The following is a 19805-nucleotide window of genomic DNA, read 5'->3' as shown; positions in this document are numbered from 1 at the left end:
CCATCGCGCCGGGCTTCCCGTGGACCGCGCCCACCCGCGCCGGCCTCACGCGCGGCTGAGGCTCACGTAGCACGGGTCCACACCACCGAACAACAACCCACCCCTCCTGCGCTCTCCATCCCATCCGCATCCCTAATTTCGCCTCGGCCTCGCCACGCCGCCGCACCATGGCCGCAGCCGCCGCGTCGTCCACGCCCCTCTTCTCGCCCTGCTGCGCCGCCGCGACCGCCAAGCTCGGGGCGGCGTGCCCGTCGTCGTACGGATCCCGGCGGAGGCCGTGCACGCGCCGTGGACGCCTCTCGGTGGTGGCCGTGCAGACGGGCCCGCAGAAGCCATCGCCGTCGTCGTCGTCCCAGGCGGGGACGGAATCGGAGACGCTGCAGAACCTGCTGAAGAGGGAGTACAAGTATGGGTTCGTGTCTGATTTCGAGTCCTTCTCCATCCCCAAGGGGCTCTCCGAGGCCACGGTCCGCCGCATCTCGGAGCTCAAGGCGGAGCCGGCGTGGATGCTCGACTTCCGCCTCGCCGCCTACCGCCGGTTCCTGACCATGGTGCAGCCCACCTGGAGCGACAACGTGTACGAGCCGGTGGATCTCCAGTCCATCTGCTACTACTCCGCGCCCAAGACCAAGCCCAAGCTCAACAGCCTCGACGAGGTCGACCCGGAGCTTCTCAACACCTTCGATCGCCTCGGGATCCCGCTCAGCGAGCAGAAGCGCCTCGCCAACGTCGCCGTCGATGCCGTCATCGACTCCACCTCCATCGCCACCACCCACCGGGAGGAGCTCATGAAGAAGGGCGTCATCTTTTGCTCCATTTCCGAGGCCATCCGCGAGTACCCGGACCTTGTCAAGCGCTACCTTGGCAGCGTCGTGCCGCCGGCAGATAACTACTATGCTGCCCTCAATTCGGCCGTGTTCAGCGATGGGTCGTTCTGCTATGTGCCCAAGGATACGGTTTGCCCAATGGAGATATCGACATACTTTAGGATCAACGACAAGGAGACCGGGCAATTTGAGAGGACTCTAATTGTGGCTGATGAGAGGAGCACGGTTAGCTATCTGGAAGGGTGTACTGCTCCAGCTTATGACTCCAACCAGCTCCATGCGGCGGTTGTGGAGCTTGTGTGTGAGGAGCAGGCAGAGATCAAGTACTCTACGGTGCAGAATTGGTACTCTGGTGATGAGGAGGGGAAGGGGGGCATTTACAACTTTGTTACTAAGAGAGGACGGTGCAAAGGGCGGGGCTCTAAGATCTCATGGACACAGGTTGAGACAGGTTCAGCAATTACATGGAAGTACCCAAGTGTGGAGCTTCTTGGGGATGATACTGTTGGAGAGTTCTACTCAGTTGCACTGACGAAGGATTACCAGCAGGCAGACACAGGGACAAAAATGATCCACAAGGGAAAGAATTCGCGGAGTCGGATTATATCCAAAGGTATCTCAGCTGGGAAGTCACGGAATTGCTACCGTGGGTTGGTCCAGATAAACTCAGGCGCAGAAAATGCTTATAATTCTTCACAGTGTGATTCTTTGCTGATTGGGGATAACGCTGCTGCCAACACCTATCCGACTATTCAGGTAACTGCTCTGCTGTTCTTGATTTGCCTGGCATGAAGGGCCAATTGCATTTTTATAATGCAAACTATTAAGAGTAGGTTGTTAATCCTTTGTTCTGTATGTCATTTTTCAGTTTCTGTTTTACAAAAGCAATAGAGCATGTATAAATTAATAGGGGCTTTGATAATTTTGCAAGTTGGAGGGTTTCATATTAATCTTCGTAGTCCTTGGTTACAATCAGTCTTCTCCATTTAAGTTTCAATATATTGACATGCAAAGTAAATGGTAATGACACCCTTTTTGGGAATACACACTGTTCCATATATTAGAAGAAATATGGTCGCCGTTGATTCCATATTACTGAATTTAACTTTTATGCTGGCTAAAAACTATAAGAGTCAAACTATTGGTTTAGACCAATTTATCTTATGGTTAGAAAATCTCCTGCCATGCACGTTTTCATGTTCAAAAGCAGGAAAAATCTCATACTAATTCATCTGGAACATTTATATGACACTGATGGCGTATAGCCAGCACAACTTTAGTACCGCTTCAGGTTTCATCATGCTCCCATTCAAATACACCTTTAGATGACCTTTTAGCTTTCCGCCCTTCAGCACCCTAGCCGCCTTCGGCCTTCCTAACAAGCGCTCGGGCCTCCTTTGCGCTGCCTTCCTCATAGAAGCCGCTGGGTTGACCCCGTTTGTCTAATAGTGTCATGCATTCTTTCTGCAATATCACTGTACCTTTAAGTTGCTTACCATCACCTCTAGGCTACTCGCTTAGTTCCAGCAGTTAATGTTTCTCATGGTATTCTTGATGGCCCATTGTGATCTTGAGCTAGACATGAGTTATCTCTGTGCACGCATGTCCTATGCACAAGCACTTCCATAATCTGCAATTACATGTATTTGCAGTTTTGAATACAGATGTGTAACTAATGAGCCTCCAGTACTATACTTATGCCTAAAATGCGTATCATCTATTTCTTTATCTAATATGGCTGAAATTACATTTACACTAACATTCTGTTCCAACTTGCGTGATAACAGGTGGGTTGCATTTCTAGTCGTGTTGAGCATGAGGCAAGCACTTCAAAAATAGGGGAGGACCAGCTATTTTATTTCCAACAAAGGGGGATAGACCATGAAAAGGCTGTTGCAGCGATGATTGGTGGATTCTGCAGGGCTGTTTTCGAGAATCTTCCTTACGAGTTTGCACATGAGATGGATGCACTTATGAACCTGAAGCTTGAGGGATCAGTTGGTTAATTAGATGGAGCAAAATGTCTTTGCAGTACAACACAACAATTATTTAGATGTCCTTTGTACAGAAGTATGAGAAGAATAAATTGCATGAGCAATGGACGTTTTCCTAGCCTTGTCTACCACTAGGGATGTCCTTGGCAACAAAGAAAATTCTGTTACTTATCTACTGTTTTATCCCTTTTTGTTTCTGTTTCTTCTGTTGTAAACAAACCCTTATTAGAATGCGTAGCCACACTAGAAATGTCTCCAAAAAAGCTACACAAGAAATGGAATCTGCTTTTTTAGACTTATTTGCATTGTATCTGTGTGAGCGCCACCTGAGCATGCATGATTGCTTATAGAAACATTTTGTTTTAATGTCTAGAGTTGTTTGGTCTGAGGATCCATGAAAGTCACAATAGTTACTATTCCCTTTTCCTGAGTACCATTCCTCAAAACGACCAAGATGACGACGATTCACTGATTTTTGGGACTATCATCCCTCGCATTGCACCGCTGGTAATTGAACTACTTATTTGCATGGCAAGAACGTTGCACTGTTGGTATTTGAGTAACTTCTAGCCAAGGGTCACGATCTCCACGAATTTCGACCATCTCGAGCCATCATTTCGAATGGTCTGTTCAACTGTTGAACTTCATTCGAAATTTATCAAAAATTGATTGAAATCAGCGAAAAAATGATTGGAGCTCGAATTTTACCGGCTAATCGAGATTCTGCTTCTGGCTTCATGCATGGCAAGAGCCAAGAGGGTGTGAAGGAGCAGTGACACCTCCAAATCTAACATTTCGCGGTTGCATTACCATCTCTTGCCTCTTGGGCTCTGCCAAGAATAGCCAAAGCATATGTAGCCTTCCTGCCTCTCGTGTTCACTCGTTCGGTCCTCTTCCTCCGTTCTCCTCTTCCCCTTGCCCTCCTCCAGATCGACCATCACTTGCATGCATGCGCAGGCACGATCGAACGCAGTAGATGCATTGGCTGCCAGCTCGATCCGCACCGACGATACTCCGGCGAGGCAAAGCGCGGCGTAAGGAGGAGGAGGAAAAGTGGCCGGGATGGAGTCGGTCGGCGACCCGCGGGATGGGCCGTCGACGGAGCGCGCGTTCGAGGGGCAGCCCGTCCCGCCGTGGACGGAGCAGGTGACGCTGCGCGCCGTGGTGGCGAGCGTGGCGCTGGGCGTGGCCCTGAGCAGCGTGATGATGAACCTGGTGTTCACGTCGGGGATCATCCCGTCGCTCAACATCTCCGCCGGCCTCCTCGGCTTCTTCCTCCTCAAGGCCTGGACGCGCCTGCTCGACCAGCTCGGCTCGCCGGGCCGCCCCTTCACCCGCCAGGAGAACGCCGTCGTCCAGACCTGCGTCGTCGCCTGCGCCAGCATGACATACAGCGGTACGCCACCGCGCGCGACACGACGCCGCGCTCTTGCCTCTTCCTGCATTGCCTCTTCCATTGATCTCGCCGTCGTAACGCCGACGTCGCTGGCGGCTGGCCTGTTCTTAGGTGGGTTTGGATCGTATCTGCTGGCCATGGATCGGAAGACGGCGGAGAAGACGAGCACCGGGGACGACTCCAGCGCGAGCGTCAGTGAGCCGGAGTTCGGTCGGATGATGGCCTTCTTCTTCCTCGTTAGCTTCGTCGGTCTCCTCGCCATTGTCCCCATGAGGAAGGTACGATCCACGAACGCACCTAAAAATACAAAAAAAAAGAAGAAGAAGAAGAGATCATAGCTCCCTGATTCTTCGCCGATTTACTGGTTCATCCGTCCGTAGACAATGATCATCCGCCACCGGCTGACGTTCCCAAGCGGCTCGGCGACGGCTCACCTCATCAACAGCTTCCATACCCCTCACGGCGCTAGACAAGCGAAGTGAGCAGATTATCACTAGCTTGGTGAGTTATAGCCATGTTGTCACATGATTTACGGTAATATCTGCGTCTACTTGTGATCACAGGAGGCAAGTCTCGCTCGTTCTCCGGTCGTCGTTGGCGAGCTTGTTCTGGTCCATCTTCCAGTGGTTCTACACCGGAGGTCCAAACTGCGGCTTCACTTCCTTCCCAACGTTTGGGCTCAGCGCCTTCAATCGCGGGTAAGCTGAGCCGAGCCTGAGCTAGGCAACGAACCGAGGAAACCGACGAATTCGAACACTGAATTCATGCAAAGTTTTTATTCGGGCTGGAGAAATTAATCGATCATCGGCTTGAGTGACTTGTGTTTCGTTGTTTGTTGCTTTGCAGTTTCTACATCAGTTTGAACGGAACTTATGTGGGAATCGGGATGATCAGTCCTCACCTGATAAACGTCTCGATGCTCTTCGGGTCCATCATCTCCTGGGGGATCATGTGGCCGTACATCCGGAGCAAAAGAGGAATCTGGTACGACGCCGATCTCCAGGAGACGAACTTGAAGAGCTTCAGTGGATACAAGGTACTACCAATGATCGAATATTTGTTGTTAGACAAAAAAAAAAAAAGACGACGTCGATGATGTGCATCAAGAATCAGTCAGACTTCACTTTGTTGTGATCGAGAAGGTGTTTTGCGCCATAGCAATGATCCTCGGCGACGGCATCTTCCAGCTCGTCGCGATCTCGCTGAGGACGATACACACGGTGCGCCACCACCAGGTAGCGGCGGAGACGCTCAGGTCCTTCTCCGACGTCGACGCCATGCCGCGGCCGGTGATGAGCTTCGACGACCGCCGCAGGACGCAGGTGTTCCTCAGGGAGCACATCCCGAGCACCTTCGCCATCAGCGGGTACGTCGTCCTGGCCACCGTCTCCACCGTCGTCATCCCGCTCATGTACGGCCAGGTGAGGTACTACCACGTCGCCGCCGCGTACGCGTTCGCGCCCGTCCTGGCCTTCTGCAACGCCTACGGCACGGGCGTCGCGGAGACCAACTTCTCGGCGCAGTACAACAAGCTGGTGATCCTCATGTTCGCGTCGTGGATCGGGATCAAGAACGGCGGGATCGTCGGGAGCCTCGTCATCTGCGGCATCGTGTCGTCCACCGCCTCCACCGCCTCCGACTTCATGTCGGACTTCAAGACGAGCTACCTGACGCTCACCTCGCCGCGGGCCACGCTGGTGAGCCAGGTGATCGGCACGGCGATGGGGTGCGTCGTCAACCCGGCCGTGTTCACCGTCTTCCACCACTTCTACGAGATGAACCCCAACAAGACGTACCAGGCGCCGCTGGCCAAGATCTACCGGGGCATCGCCGTGCTCGGCGCCGGCGGCCTCGAGCTGCCCAAGTACTGCCTCGCCATCAGCGCCACCTTCTTCGTGCTGGCGCTGGCCGTCTGCGCGATGCGGGAGGTGGCCGCGCACGGCAAGTGGCGCGCCGAGCCGTACATCCCGAGCGTCACCGGCATGGCCGTGTCGTTCCTGCTGGTGCCGGCGGTGTCCATCGACATGTGCATCGGCAGCCTGATCGTGTTCCTGTGGAACCGCAACGACAAGCTGGGATTGCAGGTGTTCGGGCCGGTGCTGGCGTCCGGGCTCATCTGCGGCGACGGCCTCTTCTCCATACCGTACGCGCTGCTCGCGAGGTACGACGTCACGCCGCCCATCTGCATCAGGTTCCTCGGCCGGGTGCAGAACGACAAGCTGGACGCTTTCTTGGCGAGTAAGGCTAAAGCTGGATGATCCTGAATTCTTGATCGAGGAAGAAGTGGGCACAATTGTTTATTCCGTTCTTTTTCTTCCAACACCTGTAGATTATTTAGTGATAGAACTGATCTTTTCATGTAGAGCGAAATGGACTTTTTGTGCTTTTCAAACAGTTGAGATTTCAATCCAACGAACATACTATGGCAGCCGAAATAAATTCAACATGGTTTGCCTTGTTTTCTTACCAGAGTTGTAGGCTTGTAGCGGATTCAGTAGAAACAGACGTGCCATGGCATTGCAGCAGCAGCTCCTCGCCCTAGCTGTTCAGAAAATTTTGGCATGAAATTGGTAAGTAGTGACACAGTGAGAGATGATATCAATGAGGTTGCTATTTTGCCAAAGGCAATGGCGCAATGCCATGTTGCACTACCCAGAAGGTATATATAATAACATAAATCAGGCAACAATCAAAAACTACTTTATTCCTTAGTTTGTGTATCTCATCAAGATGCAGGCACAAGGGTCAAATAGCTCATGAAAACAGGCAACAGTTTGGGCATCCACGCCCTCATGTGATCAGAAGAGACTAAACAAGCAACAACTAGACACGAAAAATTCCGCCTTCAAAACTAAAAGCTATTGAGAACCATTTCTGCATTTATTATCTTCTCTCATGCCGATAGTCATTCTCCAAACTTCAAGAAGTAGAGGCAGCCTGCTGTTTGTGGACGAACTCGATGCCCTTCTCAATGCTGGCCTTCAACTCAGGCTTCAATGACTCAAGGGCCTTGGCCTCATATTCAGTCACTCCCTCAAGGTCGGCAGAAATGATGGACTCAACACCATTCTTACCAAGCTTAACCCTAGATGCAAAGAACGGCAGCTCAGTTAATTCAGATTGAACAAATGTGCACTCGTAAACATCTGGATCACCAGCCAATGCACGGAGGGATGACTCAACAAATCTGGCAGCTGCATAGGCCATCGACAGGGTAGCAGATCCAGCACCAGCTTTCGCCTCCACCACCTCTGTCCCAGCATTCTGTATCCTCCTTGTCAGCTCTTCAGTTTCCTCATTTGTGAAGGTGACGGATGGTCTGGTTTTTGACAGCAATGGTAGGATAGTAATCCCAGCATGACCACCAACAACTGGGACATCAACATCAATGAGCTTCAGGTTCTTCTTCTGAGCTACAAATGTGTTAGCTCTGACAACATCTAGGGTGGTAACTCCGAAAAGCTTCTTGGGGTTATAGACACCCTTCTGTTTCAGAACCTCAGCAGCAATGGGCACTGTTGAGTTTACTGGGTTGCTAATGATATGGATAAAGGCTTCCGGACAATTGTCTGCAACAGCCTCAACAAGTGTCTTGACAATGCTCGCATTGATGTTAAAAAGATCATCACGAGTCATTCCTGGCTTCCTTGGGACTCCAGCAGGGATGACAACAACATCCACACCTTTCAAGCAGTTGGCTAATTCCGAGGGCCCAGTAAAGTCCAGAACCTGAGAAGGTGTGTTGCAGTGGCTCAGATCAGCAGTAACTCCTTTGACATTTGCAATATCATACAGATGTAGTGCAGAGACCAGAGGAGACATCTTAATTAACAAGCCCAACGGTTGACCAATGCCACCAGCAGCACCGAGAACTGCCACTTTGTAAGATGCCTCAGGAGAAATGTGAGATCCAGAGTTTGCCTTTGGTACAATCCTTGGAGAGATAGATGATCGAAGAGATGCATTCTGACCCAGGAATGATGACCTTGACTCAAAACTAATAGATGATCTTGCCTTTAAGCCACTGTAGCTTGTGATGTCGCAATTCCTTAACTTTGAGATAATGCCAGCCTGAGCACCAATCAAATTGATGGCAACAGTTGATGCCATGCCTAACTGCAGGAACAGTTCCATTAGATTTATATTGAGGAGATGCCGAATAGAAAATAGACAGGTCGTGACATGAATCATTTGTATATCATTAGGGAAGTGCATCTAAAACACTGACAAGTAATGGTAATACATATTAAAGCAATTCTTTATCTTTTGGACTACATGATGAAATGTCTTCTTGCAAATAGCAGTGAAACAACTGATGACATGACACAAAAGCTGGATCCTTCAGAACTTCAATAAATTACTAGCTTGTGAATTTCTTAGAAATTTTCTAAAAACTTTTAGTATGAAAATTATCTACAAGCTGATGATTATCATTTAAATATTGGTCATAACAAACAAAAGGTTCAGAAGAAATGAGCCCACGAGAAGCATGAGATGATATAATCTGAAGCTAAATTCTAGCATTATCATCACCTGACATCCAAGTTACAAAACTTATGAGCAAGATGAGAAAATTGGGGGTGCTAAAGTATCTTCCATACCGTTTCCCCACAAGGTATCTATATCCATCCTAAAGTAACTAAGGTGTTGATGCCTTTCTACATCAAAAAAAAAAAAAAAATACTACGATCGTCTTCCTCCAATCCATCAGCATCCAGAGAATACCAGTATACCAGAATCTTTAGTTGTCCCGGTTCCTCTTTTCTCTAGTACGCCGTTGCAGCCCGCTCAATTCTGCTCGGTCACAATCTACTGATCCAGCACAGCCGGCGCCAATCCTTTGTAAATCTCACAAATCTACAGACAACACCAATCCGCAAAGCTTCACGCTAGAACTAAGAACTACGCTGCAACCCAAACCGCACCAACGCGAACAGATCAGGACCAAGGAAGCAACACGAAAGTAGGAACCCACCACCTGCGCGGACAAGCAACAACGATACACAAAACAGATCCGCCCAATGCAAAGATCTCGTCCCAAACCACCAGCAATCGACACAAATACGGGCATGGGAGATCCTCCAATCGACTAAACAGTCTAGTACCTTGGGATGAGCAGACCGAAGTTGCTACCCTCCGCCTTCGGTTGGTCACTTGGGTTGGGGGTGGCAGCAGATCGTTCGGTACTCTCGTGAGCCGTAGCGGCGGCGGCGGCGGCGGCTGTGGAGGGGGCAGGTCAGGGGGGGGGATGCGTGGGTTGGCTACCTCTTCGGTCGTAAAAGGGCAGAAGCGCAGAGCGCGCAGCAACGGGTTTGCTCGCTTTTTTAATGTTGCGGCGATGGCGACGGCCGCCGACGGCGACTTGCGGCCTCGCAAACGACGGCCCCCTCGAACCGCTCTCCGAGAGTCCCCGACCCATCTACTGACTACGACGTCAGTTGCTAGGTGGAACGGTGCGTGGAGTCGTGTCGTGCACCAAACTAACCTGCTGGCCCACGCCACAAGATAGGTGGCCCATAAGCAAATGTTAATGGGCCGAATAGCGGAACAGAGCTAAACCCGTTGTGGCGTCTCTCTCACCTTCCCCTCAAGCCACGGCGATCACCGGGATTCCATCGCCGAACAAACATGCCCTGGACACTTGAACAGTGCATCCCCGAGTCCGCGGACGAATCCCCAAGGCGGCCACCAACCACCCTATACACATGGCAAGGCAAATGCAGACACGCGTACATTTCACATCACAAGCTTTTAGCCTATGTAATGTGTGCAAGTTTTAGCCTGATTTCCTCTGCTACCTTTCGGCAACCTCCACCATTAAGGCCATCGAGCATGCACCTTGATCACGGGAACGAGCTAGCGAGAGGCAAAAGAACAGTACGTGAGATGAACACACAACCATACACGAAGGTTACTGTCCAACCGCCGCTACTGCCACTTTTCGCGGGAAAAGCACCTCTACCTACAGTCTTCGCGTGTACTCTTATACGTCGTCCCCTCCACACGTTGAACGCCCGAGACGATGCATGCTGCCGACACAGTCAGTCGGCGCAATGCCCATGGAAATCGTCACCAGGCGGGACAAGGAGGGGCTGCGGTGCAATGGCGCCGACGGCGAGAAGCTCCCGCAGCTGCTCGACTCGCCGCTCCCCACGCCGCGCCGGTCGTGCGCTTCGGCGGACGCGGCCAGCGTGCGGTGCCGCCGCGAAGCCTCCCCGCTGCGCACGCAGGTGCCGTTTTCCTGGGAGAGCTCCCCTGGGGTGCCCAAGAGGAGCAGCGCGTGCATGCACATGGCGCAGGAGATCATGCCGCCGCCGAAGCCACCGCCTGGGCGCTGGACGCAGTGCCCCGGCAGCAACTGGTGCGGCTACGGCAACTCGACCGCCGCGAGCAGCGACGACGACGATGCGTCGTTCTCCGACGCCCTGGACAGGGTCTCCACGCCCGATCAGCGGGTCGGCTCGTTCGACCGGATCACGTCCAAGCGCTTCGAGGACATCTTCCTCGGCCGCGCCACGAGCTTCGTCAATGACCGGTCCTCCCGCCGTGCACCAGCGGAAGCCTCCCTCGCCACGCCGTCCTCGTCCTCGGGCAGAGGCCCGAAACACTGGCGGCGACGCACCACGCGCCGCGATCACGACGGGCAGCAGCCGACGGCCAGGCAAAGCAACGACCACCCCGTCCAGGTGCAGCTTTTGCCGCGCATCAACATCAACGGCCGCGACGAGCAGATGTCACCGAGAGCCTGCGGGCTCATGGTGTTCTTCCCCTGGAGCGCCAAGCCCGCCGTTTGCGGGTTCAGGAGCCCGCCGGCGCAGTACGCGCCGTCCCCTCTCGCCGGCGCCAGCAACCCTTCGTCCTCACAGAGCCGCAGGTTCGTCACCCTACGCGACGCAATGCAGGAGGAGAACAAGACCGGCAGCGGCGGCCGAGACTTGCCGCGGCCGCGTGGCGAGAAGAGGAGCCGCGAGGAATGGCAGGCCGCAAGCCGTGGATGGGGCGTGTCGTCGCTGCTCGACGCGAGCAAGAAGTACTGCACCGACGCACGGAAGGCTCTGAGCAAGCTGTCCATCGGGTTAGGAACGGACAGCGGCAGTGGCAGTGGCAGCCCGAGAGTTGGCAGCAGGGAGAGGAAGTGCGGCAAGCAGGACCCCTCGTCGACGATGCCGGCCATGGCCACCAAGCTGACGCAGCTCAGGACTAGCAGAAACTAAGGTCAGATCATTCAGATTGATCGGTAGTTGCAAGAACAACTGCGCGTGGAGCATGTATATCTATGCATTTATGTAGGACTGCTCTCATCTCCTGACAGCTAGAATAAATCAGATGTGCCTATAAACATGTTAATCATGGTGTTATGCCTATAAAGTAATTATGGTATTTATCTTTGCAACTATTGATATGATCTTTTTAGGATTGTAATGGATGTTTTGTGTTACTGTGGCGATCTAGTGAGGGAATTGTGTTTCTATGTATAACTTGGTTCTTCTTCTTCTTCTTACATAGCCAATGTAAAGTGGCATTGTGGTGAGACAGCAAGGAGGTGTTTGGTTAGTTGCCTCACATTACCAAGCTACACTTTCTTAGATATGTGTTTATTTCAATGCCGCAACTATGTCGTACTACAATTTCTTAGCCTAGGAACCCATATGTCATTCTCTCAAATTTGAAACCATACCACACCGTTTAACAATTTAAAAAGCGTGTACGCGGAAAACGAATGAGAGAGGTTGGGAAAAGTGGCATCCGAACACACCCGATTTGCTTGGACTGTATCCCTTGCTTATTGGGTAGAGCCGTATAAAAGTTGTGAAATTTATGGGTCATTCTGGTTTGATGTCAAAATATGTCATATCAATTTGGTAATTTGAATATTAATAGTGTATATTTGGATTAAAGCCAAATCATTGGTAATACCAACGATTAATTTAGTATAAATCTAGAACTGATCTCTATATCATCAATATTCAGTTTTCTTGTTCCTATAATTGTCTCGGATAACCCGCTTGACCTCCAGTGATCTGAGCCTTCTGTTTTCTCTCGGCCTACGAGTCACAACTTCTATACATGAACACACTACAATGTTGCTGGCTTGCTGCATTACCCTTCGAGTTGGTCACCAATTCATCTGCATTTCGCTTGGAGAAAGACTGCCCTGTGCTCCGCTGTGCACTTGTGCTGCTCATCGTTGCTTCCAGTGAGCAATGAGCATCACCCCTTGCCCATCAGCGCCACCTCCATCCTCAATGCGCTGCTGCTTAATCTGTTTCTTTTTTATATGTCAGGCGAGGTGTGGTCTGTTCAGGGTGAGGACTGCTGGAACGTGGACAACGTCCACTACCTCGTATGCACCCACACCCACAAGTGCAGGGAGACATGCCAGGATCACGGCAACGTCGACGGCCGCTGCAAATGGGGCTTCTCCCACCTGTGGCCCATCTGCGAGTGCCTGCCTCCAAACTTCCAATAATCCTAGGCGTCCTTCCGGCAAGTTACTGCATCCGTGCGTCCTTATATGTGTCCTTTGTTACTCCTACAGTGTTCCAGTTGTACCATTACCGGTGGTGATCAGTGGCAAAATTACAAGCGTAAGGGCAGGAAAAGGGACAAAGGGTGCCTAGAGTAAATGGCCGGCTCTGCAGTGCTCCTTTTCCTGTTCAGTTATTGACGATAGCCTGAGAAATTTACTACTCTGTTTTTAGAACAGAGAAATTTACTCGATTCAAAGTTCTTGCCTTTCTGGTACCACAGGCTAGCAAACCGTAAAGGCAGCCATTCATGCGTGCGTGAACGTACATACGTGGCAGGACGACGTGTTGCATGCACATATGCACGGTACACTTAATAATGCTTCCACACGCAGAGGCTGCCGGCCCATTCATGAGGTTCAAGCGCTAATGAGCCAGCATTTAAAACACCTTCACCTCAAGCTCTGAAGGACAATAGCAGCGGCCACCGCTGGTGACGGCTAGGTGGTCACTCTAACCCTCATCGCCGACAAACAGTGGATCGTGAAAGTCATGGAAAGAGAGGCATCATATAGGGCAGCAGGATTAGGACATACTAGCAGGGTACTACAACTAGTCTACACTTGCTGTGAAGCGGCCACTTGATCCACAATGATGGAGCACGCACGGAGCGGAGCTGCAATCAACAAGGCTGTCAAGGCGCGGGGCCCTCGCGGAGGCACGTTACCGCTGCGTGTGCGCGGTGCGCGACTGGGTGGATGGATGGGACTTGGGAAGCCGGAGGGGGAAGGGGATCACCGAGTCCCACCACCACGTGCCGTGGGGGACTTGCGCCCCTCGCGGCTCCAAGCTCCGGTAGCCCTTGACGCCAAGCGTAACCGCCGCAAGGTTCCACTTCCACGCGCAACACGCCGAGCGGCCGGCCACTGGCGTGAGTTGTGCGACTCTGACTGGTGTGGTGACTGGTGCACGGTACCATGCCGTGCGCCGCCATCAACGCATTGCGCGCTTTGCACGGAGCACGGTTGCGCTAACTAGCAGCTAGCACTGTGCAAGTGTGCATTGCGGGCACAGGGCACGAGATGGCAATGTGGCAAGTAAAAGCACCACATGGGTGGTCAATGTGCTGCCTGATCATCTTCGACGCTTGGTCGCTTCAACAAATTGGGGTTTGGGAGCCGGTGAGAGAGAAGAGAAGAACAGCACTTTTGTATCGCTGCATCTTGAGTCACACGCTCGCTGGTATTTAAGGTTTCCGAGCATGTATGGAAGTGGAAGAAAAGGAAAGAGAAGATTAGGAACTTAGGATCAATCTGAGACTTTGAATTGTACCTTAGAACATCTTCAACGGTCTCTCCGAACAGTTCTCTAAGTTAAATTTTGATAAGTCTAGCAAAAAAAATTGTGATCCAACAGCCTCTTCGCATGGCTACTCCCCTCTTCCCTCTTGTGCCAGAGGAGAGGAAGCGTCGATGGCAGCCATTGGGCGAAACCGGGGTGGTGTGGTGGTTGAGATGAGGCAACGGCCATGCCGGAGCCCGCCCCCTAGCGCTAGCAATGTGGGAGGGCCAACCGGCAACTGGCGCGGAGAATGAGGTGGCCAATCAACTCTTCCTTCCTTCGTCTCCCCTCGGCGTCGATGAGAAGCAGGCTGTCGCCATCGTCGTCTCGAGACCAGCTTCCTTGCCTTACTCCACTATAGACGTCCAGATCTACGTGTTGTAGGTTGTCACCGGAGGTAGCATCCCCACCGTTGGTCGACCTTGGCCTACGTCGTCCCAACTTCCTCCCGCTGGCTCCACCGCCTCCACACACTATCGTCGTCAACACCTTTGCCTAGACCCCCGAGGGGGGTGAGGAGGGGAAAGATATGGAGAAAGGAAGAAGTATAGAGATTGACATGTGAAATCCTCAGTCATATTGGAATGACTGAAAAGTAAATTTGGCTCTTTAATTTTTTACAAGCTGATCAAAGAGATATTGGTCGTGTTTAGTTCATGTGCCAAATTTCTTTTAAGTATACGGACACACATTTGAAGTATTAAACGTAGACTAATAACAAAACAAATTACAGATTCCGCCTATACACTGCGAGACGAATTTATTAAGCCTAATTAATCCGTCATTAGCAAATGTTTACTGTAGCATCACATTGTCAAATCATGGCGTAATTAGGCTCAAAAGATTCGTCTTGCAATTTACATGCAAACTGTGCAATTATTTTTTCGTTCACATTTAATGCTCCATTTATGTGTCCAAACATTTGATGTGACTGAATTTTTAGAAGTTTGAAGGGAACTAAACACTGCCGTTATTAATATTTGGATTTGGAGAGCTAGATTTGAAACGGCTGTTTTGAAGCTCTTAAACCTGAAAAGGTACTACTACCTCATGGTTATGGAAAAAGGGTTGGCTGGCTGGCGACTCGTTAAGCCTTCACATAAGTTTTCAGTTCGATGATACTTTGGAGGTTAGTACGCTGAGCCTCTGAAACCTGTCCTATGCAACGGACACTTCACCGATCGGATTGCATTCAAACCCGGGCCGCACCCTTTCCATTTTCCGAATGAATAGCAGCCTTGAAAGAAAAGCTTTCTGACTTCTGAGCAAGGCGCTTGCTTTTTCAGCGTAGCAGCAGCCCACCATCGATATCGCCAGCAACCGTTGGCGTGTATGGCGACTGGCAAGCAGGAGTAGCAGCTTTCTAGAAACTTCAACAGTAAAGAAACAAGCAACATCGCACCAGCCATTCGAGCTCAGTGATCAGAGCGGTGAACAGTTTTGAAATCAGGCCAAATATTGCAGAGGAAGTGAGAATTAACAGCAGTAGAATTCACGCATCTACTAGTAGATTTATATATCTTTCTTAACTGCTACTCTAGTCATCTAGTGGCATTTATCAATCATTTACTCAAAAGTTAAAATAAGAGTATAGAACAAACCGATTCAGACTGACGATCTGCCATTCAAGGCTGAGCTAAGAGAGGGTAAAAAAGCAGTACTTGGTACTATAGCCAAGAAGTAAGGAAACAACAACTCTTTTACTAAATCCTAATCAAACATTAGAAACGTTGGTTAGCAAATGCTAAGAACTTGGAAGTTTCAATTGGGCAATGTCACACACAAAAACACCACTACATTAATAACAAGTAGTAGGAGTAACAGCTACACACACAGCTCATTTCATATCTCAAGTTTGAGCTAAAAAAAACATTAAAATCTAGTAGTCATGAGATTGTGACCTTTGGATCTGGATCAGACGGCCGGCGGGGAGCAGTCCGGGCACCGGACGAGGCCATTCTCGTTGCAGCCGGCGCAGGTGCGGAAGCCGCCGCCGCCCTTGAGGCTGTACCGCTTGTGGCTGCCGTTGCAGCTGCCGCAGAGCACGTAGCGCTCGCCGCCGCACCGGCTGCAGGCGGCGAAGGCGGTTGCGCCGGCGCCGGCTACGACGCGTCGGAGCTCGCCGGACTCGTGGAGGCGGCGGACCTCCTCGGCGCCGCCGAGGTGGCGGCCGCCGACGAAGACCTGAGGGAGGGTGACACCGCGCGCGCGGGGGAGGAGCGCGCCGAGCTCCTGGAGGTAGCGGGGGTCCATGGCGAGGTCCCGCTCGTCGACGGAGGCCCGGAGGCCGCGCAGGATGGCGCGCACGGCGCGGCAGTCCTCATACGTGGAGCGGACGACGTGGAGGGAGGTGAAGTAGAGCACCACCCGGCGGTCGGCCTCGGCCGCGGCGGCGTGCGGCGCCTGGAGGGTGCGGAGCGCGCGGAGGGCGGAGGCGGCGACTCGGACGCGGTGGAAGACGCGGACGGAGGGGGAGCAGGGGGCGGTGTTGGGCGGCAGCTGCGGCGGCGTCGGGGAGGGCGAGTGGTCGGAGAGGAGGAGAGCCTGGAGGTCCTTGAGGGAGGGAGAGGAGAAGGACAAGCGAGGAGAGGCGGCGGCGGCGGCGAGCGCGGTGGAGGGCGAGGGGGAGGCGGCGGCGGAGGAAGGGGAGGAGGGGCGCGTCTTCACCCAGGGCAGCCACATGGGAGGAGATGGATGAGGCGAGGGGAAGACGGGGGCGGAGATGGGAGGGGGGAGGAGGCGAGGGGATTTGTTCGTTTTCCGGTTTTGGAGTTGCGGGGAAGCGTGTGTTTTGGGCTTTTGTGTTATGGTAGGCCTACTACAGCTTTTTTGGCTCGCTTTCGTTTTGGTTTTGGGTTCAAGTTTTCGAAGTTGTTAGGTTTGGTTGGGGTTTGAAGCCTCGAAGAGGAGCGCTCTTCTTTTCCTTTCTAGCCCTTAAAAGTTTGATCCTTCAGAAAAACGCCCCTCAAAGTTTGTAGGGTGTGTTTTCTTATGTACCGAAGTACCCCTTCGTTCCAAAATAAACAAATATTAGATGAGATGTCACCTAGTACAATGAATTTAGACATATCTCTATCCACATTTATCATATTGGGTGATGTCCCATTATATCTTAGATTGGTTTATTTTGAGATGGAGAGAGAACTTTCTAAAAAATGTCATTTTTCGATTATCAGTACTAGACTAGTAGGATTTTCTCAAGAAAGATAGTCATATGTTATTTATGTTTTTAGGTAACATAATGTTTCATTAAATAATGTAAACAACCCACTTATATACTAAGTAGGAATTCACACAGTTACGGAAGAAGAAGAAGAAGAAGAAGAAGAAGAAGAAGTCAACAACATGAATCTCTCATGTTCCCCTATATACGATAGTTTACAATTGAGAAAGACACACAATCAGGGGCGGAGCCAGGATTTTGAGTCGTTGGTGTCATGGCACGTGAAGGTTGCAAGACGTCGTTTTCTCCCATAGAGTCATTTCACCGAAAATGGCCCTAGTGATGTCGATGTACTCTTTGATTAACTTAGTTACAGTGAGAAGGGGATGGAAAAACTGCATGGCGTTTTCTGACCAGCACAAAGAACTGCCATGTTTATATAACGGACAAAAACTATGTAATGGTAAAGACCGGTGATCATATCTCCGCACAGTAACATTATGGAAAATGTTCAATTTGGTTGAAATGGAGGGTTTTTCCTAGCAGTCAATGGATGGTTTATTTAGCCTTAATGCAAGAGGACGCGGTGGCCGGTGCTGATTTGTGGAAAATGGATGGCCCAGCGTGTGGGTGTCTTTTTTCTCTTGTTTATGTTTCTTCCTGTGCCCCTTCTGTTACTTAATGACAAACATGTGACTATACTATGAGCTTAGCTTTTCTCACCTCCTCCTATCCTTCATTATTGAACCCAACCCCACAACACTGCCCAGTGGGCCACTTATCTGCATGTCAGTACACTCCTACTGCCCAGTGGATCAAAGATCAAAACTATGAAGAAATTAATATTGTTCAGGAGATGACACTATGAGAGTTTCTAAAAATAATGCATTAGTGGTATCATAAGAAGAGAACAGACTATATAATCCCGTTGTGTAAAGCTAATGAAAGGCCCATGTACCATGCACGAGTACCATGATAGTATGCTTGTCCAGGCAGGGTACTCAAGAACAGTAGGAGTATGACGGTAACTGATACGATTGGCTTTATCTGCAAGCATTGCAGTTTGGTTTGCGACGTCGAATTATTGCATGCCGGCTTTTCCCTCCTGTAGCACGGTCGGTGAAGCAACAAGGAAATGTAAAGATCTTTCACAACAAAATGGATGCCTTCTTTCTGCTAGTACTCCTCCTCTGCACCCCCAAACTGTCTCAGGCAACGACTGTCACCTGGCAACTACCGAACCTGCCTCTCGGAGTGCCAGTATTGGAAAACCGTGCTTCAAAGCAATGGCATATTGACAGGTGAGTGAGTGATAACCAACATCAGGCTCGTGCGTTGCAGGGGATGCCACCATAAGGGCATTTACAATGAGCCCAACAGTTTTGAGGAGCCACAGCTGCCATGTGGGCTGAAACCACGCCCTAAAAAAATTTCTCTCCCACAGTGCAGGGGTCTTCATGCGTAGCTTTGGTTTTTTCGTTTCAGCCCCTCGTATTTTCTATTTCAGTCCCTTGCTATCTTTCTATTAACAAAGAAATCCAAATTTTACACTTTGCACCCCAAAAGTCAGATAATACGTATAGATTTCTCCCCAATCAGATAAGGCTGGAGCTGCCACTTCTTCTCCCCCTCATCGCGTCCCATCCCCATCCCCATCGCCGGCGCCCCTCCCTCCCCATCGTCGGCGCCCTCTCTCCCATCCCCATCCCCGTCGCTGGCGCCCCTCCTTCCCATCCCCATCAACGTCGCCGGCGCCCCTCCCTCCTCGTCGTCGGCGCGACAAGCCGCGATCTTTGGGAGGTTAGTTTCTTGGGTTGCTTTGCTGCAGAGACTGATCTCCTGTTTTTTCTTTCTTCTTGGACTGCTCTTTCAGATAGAATTTTTTTAGATCGGTTTTCTGTTGAGGAAGGCAAGTTCTTTCGAGGGTGATTTGTTGTTTGTTCTCGATGTCTTTTTTATTGATTAGTACTAAAGCATCGATTCTAGATTGGTCTTGTGTTCATGTATACGCTTCAGGTGTTGAAGCCATCAATCAGTTCAGTGTGTGCTAACCTGTTCCAGGTTCTCATCTAGGTTCATGCTTTGAATTGGTTTAGTTTTTTTTGGTCTTTGTGATTATGAAATTTCAGTAGTTGGATGTTGATTTTCCAATAGATGAACAGTCGATCAGTACAGTATGTCAATCAGTCAATGACTAATGCAGCTGTTCATGTCTTGTGCTTGATTCAGGCGAGCGCGGGAGGAGAAGAAACGCGCGCGCAGGGAGGGCGATTTGGGGATGAAGCGCGCCGGGAGGAACCGCGCGGCGAAGCCACGCCTCAGCAATGCGCCACGCCCTCGTTTCTCCACGCTGCCCCCCCTCGATAGCGCCGAAGAACGGGTGACCAAGTTTGGTCACACGCGCTCGTGATTTGTGGGCCAACGCTAGGACGTGGCGGCGATTTTTGGCGGCTCGCCTACATGGACCGCTCGGGCTGAATGCCAGCAGGGTGCACTGTGAATGGCCTAACTGTATTGCCCTCTTTCTCAGCAAAGCTTTGCTCTAAAGTTGTTACTGTATTTCTAGTGTTGCACATACAAAAGTAGTACTAGTACTCCTTTAGTTACAGAGTAAAT

At 51.0% G+C, this 19805-nt stretch overlaps 5 protein-coding genes across 7 annotated transcripts; 3 read left to right on the top strand and 2 right to left on the bottom strand.

The window, feature by feature from the left end:
- The first annotated feature begins 93 nt into the window (after positions 1-93).
- LOC127760479 (uncharacterized) lies at positions 94-3174 on the top strand. Its single transcript, XM_052284747.1, has 2 exons — positions 94-1583; positions 2615-3174. The coding sequence occupies exons 1-2, from the start codon at positions 168-170 to the stop codon at positions 2831-2833; spliced, it is 1635 nt and encodes a 544-aa protein (XP_052140707.1). The 5' UTR covers positions 94-167; the 3' UTR covers positions 2834-3174.
- A 504-nt stretch (positions 3175-3678) lies between these two features.
- LOC127777484 (probable metal-nicotianamine transporter YSL18) lies at positions 3679-6475 on the top strand. Of its 2 annotated transcripts, none has more exons than XM_052304092.1 (6): positions 3679-4217; positions 4329-4495; positions 4598-4695; positions 4781-4915; positions 5064-5253; positions 5405-6475. In XM_052304092.1, the coding sequence occupies exons 1-6, from the start codon at positions 3884-3886 to the stop codon at positions 6473-6475; spliced, it is 1995 nt and encodes a 664-aa protein (XP_052160052.1). In that variant the 5' UTR covers positions 3679-3883. The 2 variants fall into 2 exon arrangements, with proteins under 2 accessions (XP_052160052.1, XP_052160045.1); XM_052304085.1 differs by having other exon boundaries at positions 5360-6475.
- A 416-nt stretch (positions 6476-6891) lies between these two features.
- On the bottom strand, positions 6892-9599 carry LOC127777499 (malate dehydrogenase, chloroplastic-like). 2 transcript variants are annotated; one of them, XM_052304103.1, is made up of 2 exons: positions 9323-9599; positions 6892-8333 (listed from the first exon to the last, which is right to left on the bottom strand). In XM_052304103.1, exon 2 carries the CDS (start codon positions 8325-8327, stop codon positions 7137-7139), a length of 1191 nt encoding a protein of 396 aa, XP_052160063.1. In that variant the 5' UTR covers positions 8328-8333; positions 9323-9599; the 3' UTR covers positions 6892-7136. The 2 variants fall into 2 exon arrangements, with proteins under 2 accessions (XP_052160063.1, XP_052160073.1); XM_052304113.1 differs by having other exon boundaries at positions 6892-8329.
- Positions 9600-9721: 122 nt separating this feature from the next.
- LOC127777514 (uncharacterized) lies at positions 9722-11662 on the top strand. Its single transcript, XM_052304124.1, has one exon. The coding sequence runs from the start codon at positions 10244-10246 to the stop codon at positions 11429-11431; it is 1188 nt and encodes a 395-aa protein (XP_052160084.1). The 5' UTR covers positions 9722-10243; the 3' UTR covers positions 11432-11662.
- Positions 11663-13738: 2076 nt separating this feature from the next.
- Positions 13739-16862, bottom strand: LOC127777524 (uncharacterized protein At5g39865-like). The gene has a single exon (XM_052304135.1). It carries the CDS (start codon positions 16706-16708, stop codon positions 15941-15943), a length of 768 nt encoding a protein of 255 aa, XP_052160095.1. The 5' UTR covers positions 16709-16862; the 3' UTR covers positions 13739-15940.
- Between the last annotated feature and the right edge of the window lie 2943 nt (positions 16863-19805).

The sequence above is a fragment of the Oryza glaberrima genome, chromosome 1, assembly GCF_000147395.1.
Source record: "Oryza glaberrima chromosome 1, OglaRS2, whole genome shotgun sequence".
Taxonomy (NCBI): Eukaryota; Viridiplantae; Streptophyta; class Magnoliopsida; order Poales; family Poaceae; genus Oryza; species Oryza glaberrima.
This window is presented reverse-complemented; position numbering and strand designations above follow the sequence as displayed.